The sequence below is a fragment of the Diuraphis noxia genome, unplaced genomic scaffold (genome assembly GCF_037042655.1).
Source record: "Diuraphis noxia isolate RWA-SAM2 unplaced genomic scaffold, SU_Dnox_SAM2 contig0004, whole genome shotgun sequence".
Taxonomy (NCBI): domain Eukaryota; kingdom Metazoa; phylum Arthropoda; class Insecta; order Hemiptera; family Aphididae; genus Diuraphis; species Diuraphis noxia.
Window position 1 is genome coordinate 53,340,452 of NW_028301714.1, and position 17,632 is coordinate 53,358,083.

General features: G+C 32.5%; 2 protein-coding genes across 3 annotated transcripts; both read right to left on the reverse strand.

The window, feature by feature from the left end:
* Positions 1 to 642: 642 nt before the first annotated feature.
* Positions 643 to 7,541, reverse strand: LOC107161743 (glucose dehydrogenase [FAD, quinone]-like). Its single transcript, XM_015508259.2, has 3 exons — positions 6,282 to 7,541; positions 2,567 to 3,072; positions 643 to 2,075 (listed from the first exon to the last, which is right to left on the reverse strand). Exons 1-3 carry the CDS (start codon positions 7,018 to 7,020, stop codon positions 1,422 to 1,424), a joined length of 1,899 nt encoding a protein of 632 aa, XP_015363745.1. The 5' UTR covers positions 7,021 to 7,541; the 3' UTR covers positions 643 to 1,421.
* A 228-nt stretch (positions 7,542 to 7,769) lies between these two features.
* On the reverse strand, positions 7,770 to 14,721 carry LOC107161744 (glucose dehydrogenase [FAD, quinone]-like). 2 transcript variants are annotated; one of them, XM_015508261.2, is made up of 4 exons: positions 12,290 to 12,362; positions 9,824 to 10,304; positions 9,161 to 9,665; positions 7,770 to 9,038 (listed from the first exon to the last, which is right to left on the reverse strand). In XM_015508261.2, exons 1-4 carry the CDS (start codon positions 12,305 to 12,307, stop codon positions 8,339 to 8,341), a joined length of 1,704 nt encoding a protein of 567 aa, XP_015363747.2. In that variant the 5' UTR covers positions 12,308 to 12,362; the 3' UTR covers positions 7,770 to 8,338. The 2 variants fall into 2 exon arrangements, with proteins under 2 accessions (XP_015363747.2, XP_015363746.2); XM_015508260.2 differs by lacking the exon at positions 12,290 to 12,362 and adding an exon at positions 14,267 to 14,721 and having other exon boundaries at positions 7,890 to 9,038.
* Between the last annotated feature and the right edge of the window lie 2,911 nt (positions 14,722 to 17,632).

A 17,632-nucleotide genomic window follows, 5' to 3' on the forward strand; every position in this document is an offset into this window, starting at 1 on the left:
ACTTTAAAATAAATTTTAATATTAAAATAGCACTTAAAACTTAAAACACTTAAAATATGAAAAAAAAAATGCATTATTTAATTTTATACTTGGATTCCACCATGCATAAAACAAATTTAGAGCTTACTCTACTATTTTTATCTATATTCTATAACAATTAGCAAATGCTACAAAATCTGAACCCTGATTATCCATACAATAAATATGTATAGTATTATATATATTATTATTCATTATAGCCTCTATAGTCTATACTAAGCAGTACCATATTTTTTTTAAAAATTCGAAGGGTGAAAATCAAGGATGGGTATAAATTAGTTACTCCACCGTTAATTGAATTGGTAGTAAGTAACTATTGTTTTTTTTTCGGTAACGTGTTATCAACGAATTACATTTTCATTATATTAAATACGTTTATTTATTTTGTTTTCAATTTTATTTTATTTTGCAATTCAATTTTTTTTTATTTAATGATCCCTCGGCAGCATAGGCTATTGGATTTGCATAAGTTTAAATTGTAATTCAATTTATTTTGTTTCCTTGTTAACGATCATTTCAGATAATTTTTCATGTGAGTTAATTAATTAAAATTAACTTGCCGGAAACAAAACTAATAATCATTAACAAATGATAAACACAAAATAAGTATAGACTATAGTTTTATTATTTACGAAGACTGACGTAAGTCGAAAATGATATCATCTATTAGTCACCTTTAACAATTCCCTACTGCACCTAAAGGACAATATGCGTTTAATAGTGTATACTTTATTATAAATCATATTAACAATATTATCATACATAGGTATATAAATTAAATAGCAAATTATAAATATTAAACTTCTATAATTACTAATTGTAACAATTTTTATTCTTTTTTTAATAAAATTCAATGGAATACTTTATAAACAGTTTTGACTTGGTAAAAATAATGTTGGCTAGGGTCTTTATATACAAAAAAAATATTTTTTTAACGTAATAAAAAATAAATAATTCAGAACAATAAAAACACTTAAACATTGTAACTTATTTAAGTGGATAATAAACTAGGTATCAATAAAATTCTCAAAGACTTAAACTATATATAATATATATATATATATATGTTTTTATCTATTAAAAGTTATACCCGTTATTAAATTCTAATAATAAGTATCTACTCAGTACTCAGAGAAATATCTGGTAGAACTCATTTTATATTGAGGATTTATTTTTTAATATAAATAAATATACAATTAAAAGTTAAAACATGTCTGTTTTTCAGAGTTGTTGTTGTCACAATAATCTACTATAAATACTTAATGTACATTACAATATTATACTTCACATCATTCGAAAAATGCGAAGTGAAATGGTCCTATATACATATACATGGCCACACGGGTCAGGGATATCAGTGATGCGAAATTAAAATAATAATATTATGATGCCGTCCTAGACTTTATGTATGGCGGCACGTTGTTTTCGTGCGCGTATGCTCTCCACGTCTGCTTGATCATGTCTGAGCCCTTCTCGGCCACCATTATGACCGGCGCTATAGGATTGCAGTTGGGTCCGGTGGGGAACACGGACGCGTCCATCACCCTCAGATTGGCCACACCGAGTACCCGGAGCTCCGGGTCGACTACCGTATCCGGGTCGTCGATTGGTCCCATCTTGCAAGTTCCCGAATGGTGGTTCTCAGGCTTGGTGTCAGTGACCACCACGCAGGCCCAGTACGCGTCCGTGCCGTACACGTGCTGTGCGCATCCTTCATACGGCGTAGTGTCCGGCTGCATGTCCCACTTGCTCAATGCCCGCGTGCCCATCAGTGCCAACACGATCCGTATGCTTTCTACCATGGCCAGCACGTCCCGCGGGTCTTGGAAGTAATTGGGCTGGATGATCGGTTCGTCCATCGGGTTGCCGGTCCGCAGCGCGATATAGCCCTTGCTCCTTGTCAACAGGTACGTCGGTCTGGCCCACACGTACGCCCTCGAACCCTCATAGTTTCGGTACGCCGGACCGTCTGGATCCACGGGGATCTTGTCACAGTTGGGTGCAAGGCCATCAAAGTACACCTGTGCATCGGGTACCTGTATCGGAAAACAAACATATTAAGTAAGTATATATTTTTTTGACCATTTTACGTATAACAAAAAAAAAAGGTTGAATCGTCACTGGTGCCGAAGTGTTTAATATATACTATGACATCAAGGGGCCCCAATTATCTACCCCTATTTTTATAATTTAACCATCAGATATAAATCAAAGCGTCTACAAATATAGTGTAGTGTAACGTTTAACCGTATACTTATAATATGTTTAAACGTATGTTCTGTATGCTGTACACGGAAATATCTCATGGTGCCCTCCCCCCCCCCATCTGAAAAATCTACTATGACATGTGTCATATATAAATTAGATGATCGGCATTATAACTGTGAATCGTTGATCGTCAGATTTGACTTGTGTAGCGATGTACAGTATGTACACATTGGAATGACAACATAATCGTTCGCCATGAGTTACTCGTCGCCATTCTTATACGACAACCTATCCAAATACCTAGGAAAATATTACTCACCCCGTCGACCGAGTACGACGTGGTCAAAAATCCTGTGGTCTGAGTGAGGCCTGTGCTGGCCAGTGGACCGGTACGAGTAGCTAAAAATTCTGATACCGCGTCCATGGTCAGGTAGTGGGCCTCTTCAGACGCGTTCACCGTGGCAGCGACGCTGACAGATACATGGTGCTGCAGGTTCCGTCCAACCGGTAGATCCTGGAAAACAGTGACACCAGCCCGAAGCAGTTCCTCGGCCGGTCCAATGCCGGACACCAGGAGCAAGTGCGCGGAACCGACCACGCCCGCCGACAGGATCACTTCCTTCCGGGCGCGCACCATGTGCTCACCATACTGGTCCACGTACTTGACGCCCTGCACGCGGTTGTTGAGCTTATTCAACACCAACCCGGTAACACGGCTGTTGATCTTCACGAACAGGTTGGGCCTGTTGTGGGCAGGCCGCAAGTACGCTCGTGAAGTGCTCATCCGCAGGCCATCATGTACCATCACCTGAGCTATGGAGAACCCTGCGGACAACCGAAAAAGATGGATTAACCTCACAACCGTCGTGTCATTGGTGCTAAAAAAACATATCATAATCTATATAATTTTTTATTTCAGAGCATATATCAACAATACCTATTAACATTTTCTTATTGAAAAAAAAATTGCTCATTATATTTAGAATAGGTGATCTAACTAAAGCGATTTTTAAAAATAGGATTGTATATTGATATATTATATAGCAATACGATTTGGCATCACATTTTTACGTTTTCAGGTTCTCCCAACTCAACACGCATTACGCTCAATAGCGTATTATATAGGTATGACTGTATGAACAACAAGTGTATATTACCGTGTCGGATTTGTTTGACAACGTACAAAAAAATAAACCCAATGTTCAACTACACAACGCTTTGCTATTCAGTGCACTACCGTTAGGTAGCTAAATGTATATATACATATATATTTGCATCGATAATAGCCTATGGTGTGAAATTCTGTGATGAAATCGACCAATAAACTGTTTATAATAATATATCATATTATACGAATGTCTATCGTAGGTATTACTTAAATGTCTTGTAAGAAATTATTAGTACCACGTAGGTACTTTATAGACGTATAAGTACAGACAATGCAGTTATACAGATTTGTAGTAAGTTTGTTGATTTCCTCTGGCGTGAAAACAATAAATGGGATAAATACTAATAAAACGTATCATATGACATGCATTATTTTCTGCCAAACTTTGACTACACAGTACACGTATGTATGTGAATTTATAATGCGAATTCAATGCTACGAATATTATATTTCCTATCCACTACCTATAATAAGTAGGTACCCAAAACACAATCATGATAAATTTAAATATACAAGTGCTAAACAAGTAACAAGCTTACTCTCCCCTCACGTGTGTCTATCATGACATATTATATAAATTTGTGTCACCATTTGCAAATATCAACTGAAATATTTAAATTTGATATGCTAAGGAATCTTGCATGTTCATACCTAATGTATTCATGAGTTAAAATAAAAGAAATATTTTCAAATTATAAGTATTATAATGATTTTTGGTACGAGAGAAATTGGCGCTTTAGGACATTTGACACATATATTTCGATTCATTATAAGGCTCGGAAATGAATGATTCCGTTATTTGTCTCATATGTATTTCGTACAAGCAATTTTAGTCGTCGTCAAATAGGATACAAATTTATTTTGAAATATTTTGCATTTTTACATTTTTTAATTTTTTATTTCTTTAATGTTATTTACCATAGTTTTATATTAAAATTTAATAAGAAAATTATATTTTTAATTCATCAATACAATTTTAAAATTGTATTAATATTAATAACATTTATTTATTTTAAAAATTATTAACGCAAACTGGTTGCATTGTATATTAGTGATAAAATATTGTATACAAATTTGAATAGTCTTACAAGATATAAACATATATTTTTTTTAATAGGTAAGAAAAACTTCGATATCAACCAATAATTTCAAATACTAAAAATTAATATGTTTCTATAAAATGGCAATTCAACCAAAATCATAAACCCGTTTCGAATACATCGGTATATAGATATAATACTGTGATCTTTGGTCACAATATTGCAAAGTTTAACCTACACGTGTTTCCCCGTCCTAGCTAGACGTACCGTTATTATTTTGTGAATCTCTTTGCATATAACTTGTACCTATAAAAAAAAATACGCCACTGTGAATCTCGACAAACAACTTTTTCTAAAACTTTCATTTGTTGTTTTTGTTTTAAATATTATAATATATTTTAATTTACTGATTAAGATATAATGTTTATTTTATCTGCATCATACATTTTTTTTTTTATCAAAAACGACCAAAAAAAGTATTTTCCTAAAATATTTATACTTATATTATATAATATTTTTGTAACAGATAGAATTAAACATTTTTTTTTTTAAACTTACATTATATATAATTTTTTTTTTTGAGACATAAACTTCCGATTCCTTATTGTATATAATAGGTATTATAATCATAGCACTAAGTTGATCCTTTTACGGAAACACAACTAATGCTTTGGTAATTGGATGCGGTGTACGAATTCCAAACGTACACTTTATTATTAATCAGATAACTAATCATGGCTTCGGATTTTGGGAAATCAGGTCTTTCAAATTTAGATTACAGCAAGACATCACGAGCACGTATTAAATAAACATTAGTTGGGCTTATTTCAAAATTATAATAATACCTTTAAGGCCCTCAAAACACACGTACACACAGACACACAGACACATACACACATACAGGGTGTTCCACAGAGATCTGACATTCTGACAAATGAAATAACTTTTGTTCTAATCAATATTTAAAAAAATGTCTTTTAAATATAATTCATAGACACTTGTGCATTTTTAGAATACATTTTTTATTTTTTATTTTTTAATACTGAAAATAAAAAACTTAAAAATTGATAAAAATTGTTTTCGAAATATTCAATATAACTAATTTGTAAATCTGATTTTTAGAAAAATTTATATAGTAAAAACACTTATTTAAGTCAAATGGCTGATTTTTTACGTTTTTTTTAAATATCAATATTTTCGTTAAGTAAATTACGATCTAGTTTATATTAGAAACCTTGTAATTTCAAATAATAATAAAGTTTTTTAAAGATATTTTATAAGAAAATTTTTAAATAAGTGCATGTTAAAATCTAATTATTTTTTTTATTGTATTTATTTTAATAATATATGATGTATAAACTATAAATTACTATAATTTACCTAACGAAAATATTGATATATAAAAAAATTGTAAAAATCAGCCTTTTGACTTAAATAAGTTTTTTTACCATATACATTTTTCTGAAAATCAAATTTACAAATTGGCTATATTGAATATTTCGAAAAAAAAATTATACATTTTTAAGTTTTTTATTTTGAGTATTAAAAAATAAAAAGTGTATTCTAAAAATGTAGCGCAAGTGTCTATGGATTATATTTAAAAGAAATTTTTTTAAATATTGATTAGAACAAAAGTTATTTCATTTGTCAGAACTCTTTGAGACACCCTGTATACACAGACACACACACAGACACACACACACACACACCAAACACAAATACCTACACTTAACAATGATATTGTTTTCTATTTTATTATGTTATATAATATTATAATGCGTATAACATACAATACGTGGTCGTTGCAATTACAGTATTGTACGTACCGGTTTGATTGTGTCCGTTGAGGTCACCGGTCCTGTAGCCTAACTCGGCGCCGGCTTGCACGATGGACTCGGCCATCTCGGGACGGTGAGCAAACCGCTGTACGGTCACAGGACCATCGAACCCATGATACTCAGGCTCCACCATGTCGGTGTCCATGTTGCGCTCTGACTTCTTGAAGTACGGCAGCACTTCATCGTAGCCCCAGCCCACTGCCCCTGATTCGCGCCACGCGTCGTACACACGCCGGTGGCCCCTCGAGTACATCATACCCGTCATGGCCCCGGTGCCGCCCAACATCTTGCCCCTCGGCCACACGCATATTCCGCCCGCGCCCAGGCACGCATTGCCCTGTGGCTCGGTCAAGTACCGCCAGTCTAACTCGGTGCCCATCGCGGCCGACGCGAACGCAGGCACTGACGTGGTCGATGGCTCCTCAGGACCAGCCTCCAGCAGTCCCACCGTCCAGCCGGCCACCTCGCTCAGCCGGGACGCCACCACGGAACCGGCCACGCCACCGCCGACCACCACGAAATCTAATTCCTCCGGGTACACAGGACCGGCCGGGAACTGCCGGCGCCCGGTGGCCCGACGACATGAGTCCGTCACTGAACACTGCGACCGGATTACCAGGTCCACCAACGACATGAAGAACGCCAGGCCGCCGGTTTTACCACACGAACCGGACAGGAACGACGAGTCGGACCACGAGCACTCGCAGCTTCCGCCGGAAGACGTCATGATCGGCAGTACAATTTGAATAATTGTATTATCACGCGTGAGTGTTTCGCTGATTTAAATTGAACGATCGATATTTACGCACAAACGCAATTGTGGATTTTAGAACACGCTCGGACGTCGAATATGTATGTCGTGATTTAGGTGCCAGTGCAGTAGTACAACAGTGAAACGAGTCGAGCAACGACGACAATCCGAATATAATTATCCTGCGCAGTCATTTCATCAGTAACCGAAGGCTCCGAACATTTATTCTACACTGAACTCGATATCTGGTCTTGAAAAATATAAACGAATATCGATTGAAATATAATATATCGACTTGGCGCTTAGATGTCCCGTGGCCAATCAACTTTCTCTATTGTTTTAAGCCCAGTAGTGCAGTATTATAAACATAATAATCTGCAGAGTGGGTATATAAGAAAGTAAAAACATAAGGAGAAAAACAGTTTTTTTTTTACTTTCGGATATCCCCGTCGAACGACTAACGAGTTTTCTAGAAACCAGTTTTGAGTACATGAATGAAAAATAGGCTTTTAAAAAAGTGATCCCAGGAAATTAAATTTGATCGGTGTGAATCTTCGTGGTTCCATTTATGATATATATATATATGCTTTATACATTCTCGAATACTGCTTTAAAATTAACGTACGCATATAATGTAGGTACGGTATAAATACTATGTATTATAATAATATAATAGCATGCATTATACTCATTTATTTCACACATAAAATAACTAATTTATACTTTCAGTATAAGTACCTATTAACTTACAAAGCTACAATGTATTCATAACACTTGACTTTTTTTCAATAAATATAATATTTTAACTATTATTCAAATAAATATGAAATAGTTTACACTTAAAACTAAACAGTTAACAGGGTTAACAGTTTATAATAATACTTATAAGGTATTATGGTATTTATAATATAAAATAATAATTTACTAAAATTAATTTTTACGACCTCAGTGTCAGAGATAAATAATGACATTAATAAAAAGTGTAAACAATTTAAAATTATATACGATTTATAGATGTTATACATTTTATGGTATTATAATATACATCTTAAAGATTATCATGTTTGAATAATTAGTAAAAATGCAACTTAATGTAACTGAACAATAAAAATTCCATACTTATTAATAGGTATAGGTTAGGTACACAAACAAAATATTGGGATAATAATTGCGATTACCGATAATGTATACAAAAATACAAATATCGATAATAATTGCATTCTTTAAATTCCAATTTTATAAATATAAATATCAATCAGATTGGCACAGTATTCAAAAGTGTTTGGATAAAGGCTTACCACCATCTCCTGACTGTCTTCTTGATGTACCGTGTCTTAAATTTTTGCGTGTGTCCGGCCCAATCTTGCTTGATCATGTCAGATGCCTTTTCCGCGATCATAATCGTTGGAGCATTGGTGTTTCCGTTAACTATCGTGGGCATTATAGACGCGTCGACCACTCTCAATCCACTGATGCCTCTCACCCTCAACCGCTCATCTACCACGGCATATTCGTCATCCACCGGGCCCATCTTGCAAGTGCCGACTGGATGATAAATGGTCATCGTGTAATGACGGGCCTGACATTCCCAGTATTCGTCGGACAAAAACTTGTAACACTCACACCCCGGCGTGGGGATATTATGCAAAGTGGTATTTATCTTGCTCATTGCTACTGTGCGGCTGATGGCGTATCCGATTTTAGCACCCTCCACCATAGTTTTGATGTCCCGCGGGTCACTGAAGTAGTTTGGCACGATTTTCGGCGCCGTGTACGGGTTGGAACTTGTGATCTCTATGTAGCCTCGGCTGTGCGGCCTCAACAACAACGGTGCTATCGTAAAAGCATCTCGGTATAGTATGGGTTCAAAAACTTGCTCGTAGTATTCGTCAGTGATTCCCACATCCCGTTTGTTCAATAAACCCCCATCGTCGTTGTCTCCGGCCGTTGCCATAAACAGCTGAACGTCCGGCCAGTCGGAATCATTGTTATAGCTGTAACGAATAAAACAATGATAATTAAATAACAACAGACCAAAACAAACAAAAGCTAGAAAATTATGTTGACTTTTTATCTTTATCTATTATTCCAATTCTCAAACTGAAAGCTTGCTCACCGCGTGTTTACAAAGCCCATGACTTCACCAAGTGGTATCCTGTAGAGCGGCCCCATTTTGTCTCGGAAGAATTGGATGAATGAGTTTAGCGTCAACACCCTCGGCAAGACTATGCCTAGACCAAGGGGACTGGATTCATCGGGTGAATCGAACAAATATGTGACACCGCCCATCGCAATGTGGTCTTGCAGATTTTGCCCCACACCGGGTATGTGTTTGGTGATTTTGACGCCGGCTTTACGTATCTTATCGGCAGGCCCTATACCGGACAACATCAAGAGGTGGGGTGAGTTAATTGCGCCAGCCGACAGCACTACTTCTTTCTCGGCTGTCACCAGCGTTGGTATTGTCCCCAGTTTAGATATCAGTACGCCCGTGGCCCGGTCATTTTCGATCACGATTTTTAAAACATGCGTGTGTAAGCTGATATGAAGGTTTGGACGATTTTTAATTGGCCTCAAAAACGCTTTGGCAGTACTGCACCTCAACCCGTCTCTTAGAGTCCCTAAAATAATATATATCGTAAAATTTTACAAATCGAAGTGTCGTATGATCTACGTCAAAGAATTTTAATGCAAAAGTTAAAAACCAACATGGGTATTGGTAATGCACATTAAATGTTTTATCGGGTATCTACCACATATTGTTATATAAAATAATTACCTTGAGATCGCGTAAATCCTGTCTGACTCTGACCGTTTATATCAACTTCGTCGTAACCAAATTCCTTGGTGGCCTCCAAAAAACTGTCCACGATCGGTGAGTGCGACCGGAAATGCTCCACGCTCAGGTATCCTCCAGTGCCGTGATACTCTGAATCCACAAGCTCCGGTATCCTCATATCCTGGGACTTTATAAAGTATGGTAACACGTCCTTGTAACCCCAGCCCTCATTGCCAGCGTCTCTCCATGCGTCGTAGTCCTTCCGGTTGCCCCTGACATAGAACATGGCGTTTAGAACACTGCTGCCCCCGATGACTTTACCTCGGGGCCAGCTAGATTGATTCCCGTTGAAGCCCAAACAAGATGAATCACTGGGTTGTGTTTTGTACTGCCAATCAACAGACGTGCGCTGGAGAGAAGGATATAGCAATGGTATGTCAGACAATGCCGGTTCGTCGATTCCGGCCTCTATTAATAAAACCTAATAACAAACGATAATGATTGTTGTTACTCGTTAATTGTTATAGTATTCGTTTACTTTCTAGATACATTTTTTTTTCATTACCTACGATCGTTTCATATATATATATGCAGCTATAGACAGAATTTAATTGTATTTTAAATTTCATTTTTACCAATTACAAATTGAACACGAATATTGTTTTAATAATGATTTAACGCATTGATTTATAGAAAACAATAACAATTACGGTGTTTTAGAATTTTTCTAGCCCAAATATCTATATCATTTATAATTTTAATTACCAAAATAATATTACATAATATTATATCGACATATTATAATAGTACACAATTTTATAATAAGATGATTCAAATATTTTATTATCCGATTTCACAGTTCAAATAAAATTGTATTATTATTATATTTGTATAGGTAATATGCAAATAAAAAATAAAAAATGTAATATGGAAAGCCAGAAAGACTACATTTTATTTATTATTCACCATTCTAAAAGTTTAATGAAGTCATTGACACTATTCTACACATTTATAAATCACGACATATTAAAAATATTTAAAAAATAATAAGATATAAACCATTTTATTAAAATTTATATTTTATTGATAAATAAAATAACGTTTAAAGAATTCATTAAAGTTTAATAAATTTAATTTAAATAATTTAGTATAAGTTCCCAATAGGTTATAACTATATCTGGCTTTTAATGAATACAATTCATATAAAAAAAACTTATTGAAGCTTAAATTATTTTTACAAGAAATAAAAATAAAATGTATCATAGTCTTATCGTTTAACATAATTTTTATTCGTATAATAATATATTAAATTACCGAAATGACTAATAATAAAAACCAAGAATTATTATCTCATAAATTTATACCAATAATTGTTATCATTACTCAGTATGAAACAGTAATGTCTAGGGCTCAGATTTATATGTAAACTCATATTTTTACCGTGACTTAATAAATTAATTTAGGTAACTCAAGGTAAGTGATAAATTCGTTTCAGATTTCCAATGAAGTTGTGACTATATTTTATTTTAAATATTTTGGCATAAGTTCATGTTTTTACGTACGAGTATTTCTCAATAATTCCATTTTTTCCTATATATTTCGACAATTTGTTCATTTACGATATTTTATTATTTATTAATAATTATTAATTGTATACGATTGTAATTTTCAATTTTTTTTTCAAATTTCCCGAGTTTCCAAAAATACAAAATAATACCAATTATTAAACTTAATCTACTGTCGATATATATTCTCCTTTATTTATGACCTCAATAAACGATAAATTACGTTTTATTAATACGTGTTTGCGTTTGAGCCATAGGCGTGTTTACAGAAGGGGCCAAGGGAGCACAGCCCCCCTCCCCGGTGAACTATGCTTCAAAAAAAAATGCCAGAATAATAAGAGTCGTGCTGTGTGTACCCTACAGTACCTATAGATTTGATTGATTGTAATTTTTATACCTTGTTTTATTGCTGCTCACAAATAATAGAAAATTTTATTGATATTAAAGTCATTATATTTGAGCATTTATTAATTAGTGATTATATTATCATATAATATTATGTTCATCAATTCTAACTAAATAACATGGTAAGGTAATATTATAAATATTATGTATCTGTTTTTAATTTAGTTTTAAATGTATTTGTATTGTTTTGAAATTGGTTATACTTGTTGATCATAATCAAAAAATATTCTTATAACTATGAATTTTATAACATAAAGAATGTCTAAAACTGTCTTAAAATAAGTCTCAGGATTTAAAAATTTATTTTGGTTCCTCAGCCACCAAAGTCTGAACACGCCAATGGTCTGAACTACTGACAGTGAATCAGTATACCTACATTAACGAACGAGCCGTGTTTTAATTTTGTTGGTTTAATCTGTGTTCGTAGTTGGTTATTCAAGATAATTAGATAGTTGGATAAATTTTTTTTTATTATATTTCATTTTTCTCATCTTACCGTTCCGTTGAGGACCATTGCTGCCTTCAAGAGGTCTCGCCATCTTTCTCTGTTGTAAGTCAGGCCAACAGTTACATTACGATCTATTTATATTTTATTACATTATTAATTATTATTATCATTTTTTTTTTTTGTATATAATAAATATCATGAATTTTTTAGCACATATTTATGTCGTATAAATACTCACTTATGGTTATACTCGTATAAATAGAATATACATATAAATTCGAGCCCTAGTAATGTCTATAAACCGAATTAATTCACTAATAATAATTAACAATGAAGCAAATAAAAAAAATACCTACATAATATATCCAGTAACAACTAATTAAATATTTAATTCAATAAAAATATATTCTACTTTTACTTAATTTTATTTAAATATAAATGGTATAGAGTTCAATTTCATGGACAAGTCAACAAAATCAAATAATTTTAACGCTTGAAACTATTTACGTTTAAGCTACAAAATATTGCTTGGTGCCTTCCTATCCCTATTATATTTTTACAAAAAAAAACTTTAAAGAATCATCTGATAATAATATAAAATAAAAATTCAAACAAAAAGTAATAAATGATTCAGTATATATAAATAACAATCATAATATACCTAATCGTACTTGTTAACATTAACGTGTTTTTATCGATAGGCTAGTATGAAATAATACACATTTTTATATAGTATAAGTACTCAATGTCTCAATACAATTTTTAAAAAAACTACTTCAAAATCACATTAAACGTCACGCAATGTTTCAAATAATAGGCGTTGACATTTGACACTATAGATATAAAATATACACTAAATAATATAGAATGCGACTCTGGTTCCATTTTGTGATTGTCGTGTTTTATTCGACCATTAAAATCATTAAAAAAAATTTTTATCCGTTCGATAATCTTATTGACTTATTGTAAATATAAGCATAAGTATTGTATAGTATATTATGTATAGTAAGCTACACTAAATTGATTTCGATGGTGTTGGCTGACAGTCTACCGATTTCATCAAATAATTACAACTATAAATGACAGGATTTAATTTTAAAATATCGTAAGCTGTATTATGTGATATAACATCAATAGCATACACTATAAAGTTATTTTAGTATTTATCAAGCTCATTTGATATTCGTCGACATAGGCGTGCACAAGGGGGATGCCGGGTATGCCATAGCATCCCCTTGCAGTCTACTCAGATAGATTGTTTTATTATGTTTTTACTTTTAATAGTGAAAACTATCAATATTTATCATAATTTTTATCACAAACGTAACAGAGAGTTTTGTAGTTATATATTACATTTTTTTAAGAAAAAAATTCTGATTTATGTTTTTTTTTTTTAAGATAAAATTGAGTTATTTTGGATTATATTGGCATCTCCTGCTAATAAAGTCTGCGCACGCCTATGTTCGTCGATACCAATTCTAATTTGTTACAATAGTCAGTAATATATTAAATTTTAAGTCGTTACTATCTTACTGGCTATAAATCACTTCCATTTAAGATGAACAGTTTTTGTATAAGATTTCCTCATTCTATAAAGTTGTGTCCACCTCTCATCATATTTTCCAATTGTTTATAAGCCCACATCAAATTTATACTTATTGTTTTCAATTTTAAAAAATAAAAATTTTCATACTATGATATATATTTTAATCGCTTAATAAAAATAAAAATATTTCCCCAACCGTTTTAAAACTATTTTGATACCGGTTGTAAATTTATAATAGTAAATGCCATACATATAATTAAATTTTAAATTGTTCGCATTTGTTGGTCACTGTAGTCCACATTTGCTCTTGTTAATCGTTGATTTTTATTATCATCGTTTTATATACATGCTTAAAAAACGTAATCAGTTATTGTTAAAATTTAAAATTATTTGGTTTTTTATTTGAGATCATTTAGCTTAAATAATAACAGTATTCAAATGTTACAATATAATTAAGAGGAATATCATTAATTCATTACCGTCCAGTTGGCGTTCTCGGACAAACGATTAGCCATAACGGAACCAGCGGAACCACCGCCGATCACCACAAAATCGTACCTGTCCCTGATCTCGGCGATCTGGCGGTCCGTCAGACGGTGATCGACGTCCTCGATGTCGGGCCGGAAGAACAGTATGGCCACGCGGATGAGCATTATGTAGCTGACGCTGGGCCCGTACGACATGGCGATTCGGGAGGCCAGCCTGGCCGTGAACGGGTTAGGCGCCATGCGCGACAGCGACGACCGATAAATGGACACTGCCGGTGTGACGAACACGCCGACTCGCACGTGTCCCGCGCAGGAATCGGAACAAACGCACAAGCACACGTACACACGCACGAAATTCGGACGACGATGACAAACGAAATTATTTGCAATTCGGCTAGCGATGTACAGACTACCGACGAACCGATAGTGACATTATCGCTATGGCCGTCGTAAAAATACCTATATGATACCTACCGGAACGACGAGGCATTATATATTATTATTGTTATTTTTTTTTACGTCTGCATACTTCACGTCACCTCCTGCCATATGGCAAAAATATTATATTATACCTATCATCAAAATATTTTTACACTCGATCCAGTAGTTGTTAGTTGCTTATTTTTTTCGCAATACCCACTCATATAATAGTTTTATTAAACTACGCGAATTGCACGCAATTAAAACGCATATGGCATGTACTTATTAAACATTTCATGTATATTCGAATGTTTTTTTAAATTTTTGTCCACTCACCACGCAGAATCCATATGTTTCAAATTATTTATTTCGATACATATCATTATTTAATGTCTTTAAATGGTATACCTGGTAACTACCTATCTATAACGACATAACGTCACTCCAGAATCAATATAATGGATCACGTTACTAGACATGAATTTACATGAATTTATAAGTTATATAACATAACGACACAGACCTTTGACATTAACTTTCTCGTTCATTATAATTTTAATATAAATATTGGTAGGCGCCTTATTTGTATTCTTATTCTTATTCATAATTATTTATCTTATTTCATTTCTCTTTCTGTGTTATTGCAATAGATTTGACTCCCAAAATCTCATCACATTACAACCACCTATATAAGTATGTACATAACTGTAGTTAATTGTCGGTTCAACGTTTTTAGAAACTTTACTATCATAATGAATATTTTCGATTAATTGTCAAAATCAATGTTGGTCCTCAACATTTTTAAATTTTTTCTAAAAATGTATCTGTATTTTTTATAATTTACTAATTTAGAGTACGTAGATATAGAACATAGAATTATTCACGTTGAACCGTGGAGAAACGATGTTAGATTCGATATTTTGATGGTATATTAGTTGTAAGCAGACTACGCTTAGTCTAAACCTCTAAACGAATGGAACAAATTTAATAACCATATGCCTGTATATGGTTATTAACTCTGTAAAAATAGGTAAATAGGTATAGCCGGTATAGGTATATAACAAGTGTTCAATATCACGAGTTATATAAAATTTTATTTTTCGTACAAAATAAACCATTACCGAACGTTGCTAGTAATACTTTATCGATCATAACTTAGTATCTTATATTGGATTACTTACCTACCGTAAGTACTGTGAGTTGAAGACATATTAATATATTATATTATATAGTAGACACGTTGGAGTGTTATTAAAAATTTGATAGCACGAATCGTAATAAAAGAAAAACATGAGAAATCATAATATTACACAAAACAAAATATTTTTCTAGAAATTCCTGTGCGATTTTGTTGTGTAATCATAACCAAAATTATTGTTAAATATTTTCCATATAAATTATTATAAATATAATATAAGCATAAACACTTTATGCAATTTGATTCATTATACTATAAATACTTAAAGAACAAGCGAACAATTAAAAAGAAATTCACTCAAATTATACATAGGTATTAAATAGGAATATTAAATAAGTTATGACATATTATACATATACGTTGTAAAAACACAATCTATATAAGTAGATATATCTTTGCACGCGTTTTAATTATTACGTTTACATGATATTCTCAGTATTTACTTTTAACATTCGAAAATGTGTTTAGACATTATACAAATTTAGATATTTTTTTATTAAATATCTTATGACTTATATTGTAAGGTTAACTTTTCATTTATATCTTCTTGAAACCAAATAAGGTTGAAATAAAACCCCCTCAAATATAGCATATAATATTGATTATAAAAATAAATAACCACCTGATGTCATGAAATGAATTTTATTTGAAAATGATAATACTTTACACAATAGAAACGATTAGTCAATTCCCAGGCACAAATCCCATATTTATAATTATTTTTAGTTCAATAAAAGTACAATAGGTATCATTGGCATGAACCTATTGAAAAAAATGTTTATTTAAGTATTTTTGTTTTATACTGTCAATTATTTCATAATATATTTTTGTCTATTATACATTTTTTTTAAGCTTCAATCGCTGAGGTCATTAGCTGTAGGTTCGTTGGTTGGTACTGTTGAGTTTTTGGGAAGTTTTTGGAACACTTGTGTATTTGGCAACATTTCTAGTGGGCATCTGTAAGTTTCTGCCACGCCCGGTTGGGGGATGGCTATACATTTTTCTAACCATTCATTCTGCTACATTGGCAGTCGTGTACTATATACCAATAGATACCTATTTTAAAACTAAATTACAATAAAAACTTTGTTTGTAATTATATATTTATATCTAAATTAAATGAAATGAAAGTTGTTTGGTGTTCAAGGTAAATACATAATTAAATTGGCATATCAACCAAAAATATTACTATGAAAAAACTATTCTTCTCAAGTTTTCAAATTGCTTAGTCAGCTGACTTAGCCTAACCTAAACAGACATGCTTAAACATTGTACATAAATTATTGAAATAAATATAAACATTTTACATAATTTATTTGTCCTAGATTTATAAATGTACGAATAATACTTTTAAGCAGTTATAAGAACATTCAAAAATGTAAATAATCATATGACTGTAAATCGATACTAAATATTTTGTTAACGTGTACAAAACCTAAATAGGTCATTATCACACAGAATAGGATAAGTATTTTGCACCACTTATTTAAATAAATAATATAGTTCCAAAATATTTTCGTTTCGAACAAAATATATTATAAAAATATCACTAATAAGTACAATAATGTAATCGAATTGTTCCTTAATATTAAGAAGTGTTTGGAGAATATAAAATATCAACAAGAGGAATAGTTGCTGTAGCATTTATTAAAAGCAAAAATCAGCAGCTAGATTTTATAACCTAATATATAATATACATAACCTAATCATGTTAATATGTATTCAGTGGCATGTCCAGA

Bases quoted from the DNA above. Each gene is read 5' to 3' on its own strand.
- LOC107161744 (XM_015508260.2), bottom strand. From the start codon at position 14,515: ATGGCGCCTAACCCGTTCACGGCCAGGCTGGCCTCCCGAATCGCCATG. The intron at 10,305-14,266 runs GTAATGAATTAA...GTTTGTTATTAG, and splicing joins CCGAGAACGCCAACTGGACG to GTTTTATTAATAGAGGCCGG. The intron at 9,666-9,823 runs GTAATTATTTTA...ATATTATTTTAG, and splicing joins AGGATTTACGCGATCTCAAG to GGACTCTAAGAGACGGGTTG.
- LOC107161743 (XM_015508259.2), bottom strand. From the start codon at position 7,020: ATGACGTCTTCCGGCGGAAGCTGCGAGTGCTCGTGGTCCGACTCGTCG. The intron at 3,073-6,281 runs GTACGTACAATA...GGTTGTCCGCAG, and splicing joins CAACGGACACAATCAAACCG to GGTTCTCCATAGCTCAGGTG. The intron at 2,076-2,566 runs GTGAGTAATATT...TTTCCGATACAG, and splicing joins CGTCGTACTCGGTCGACGGG to GTACCCGATGCACAGGTGTA.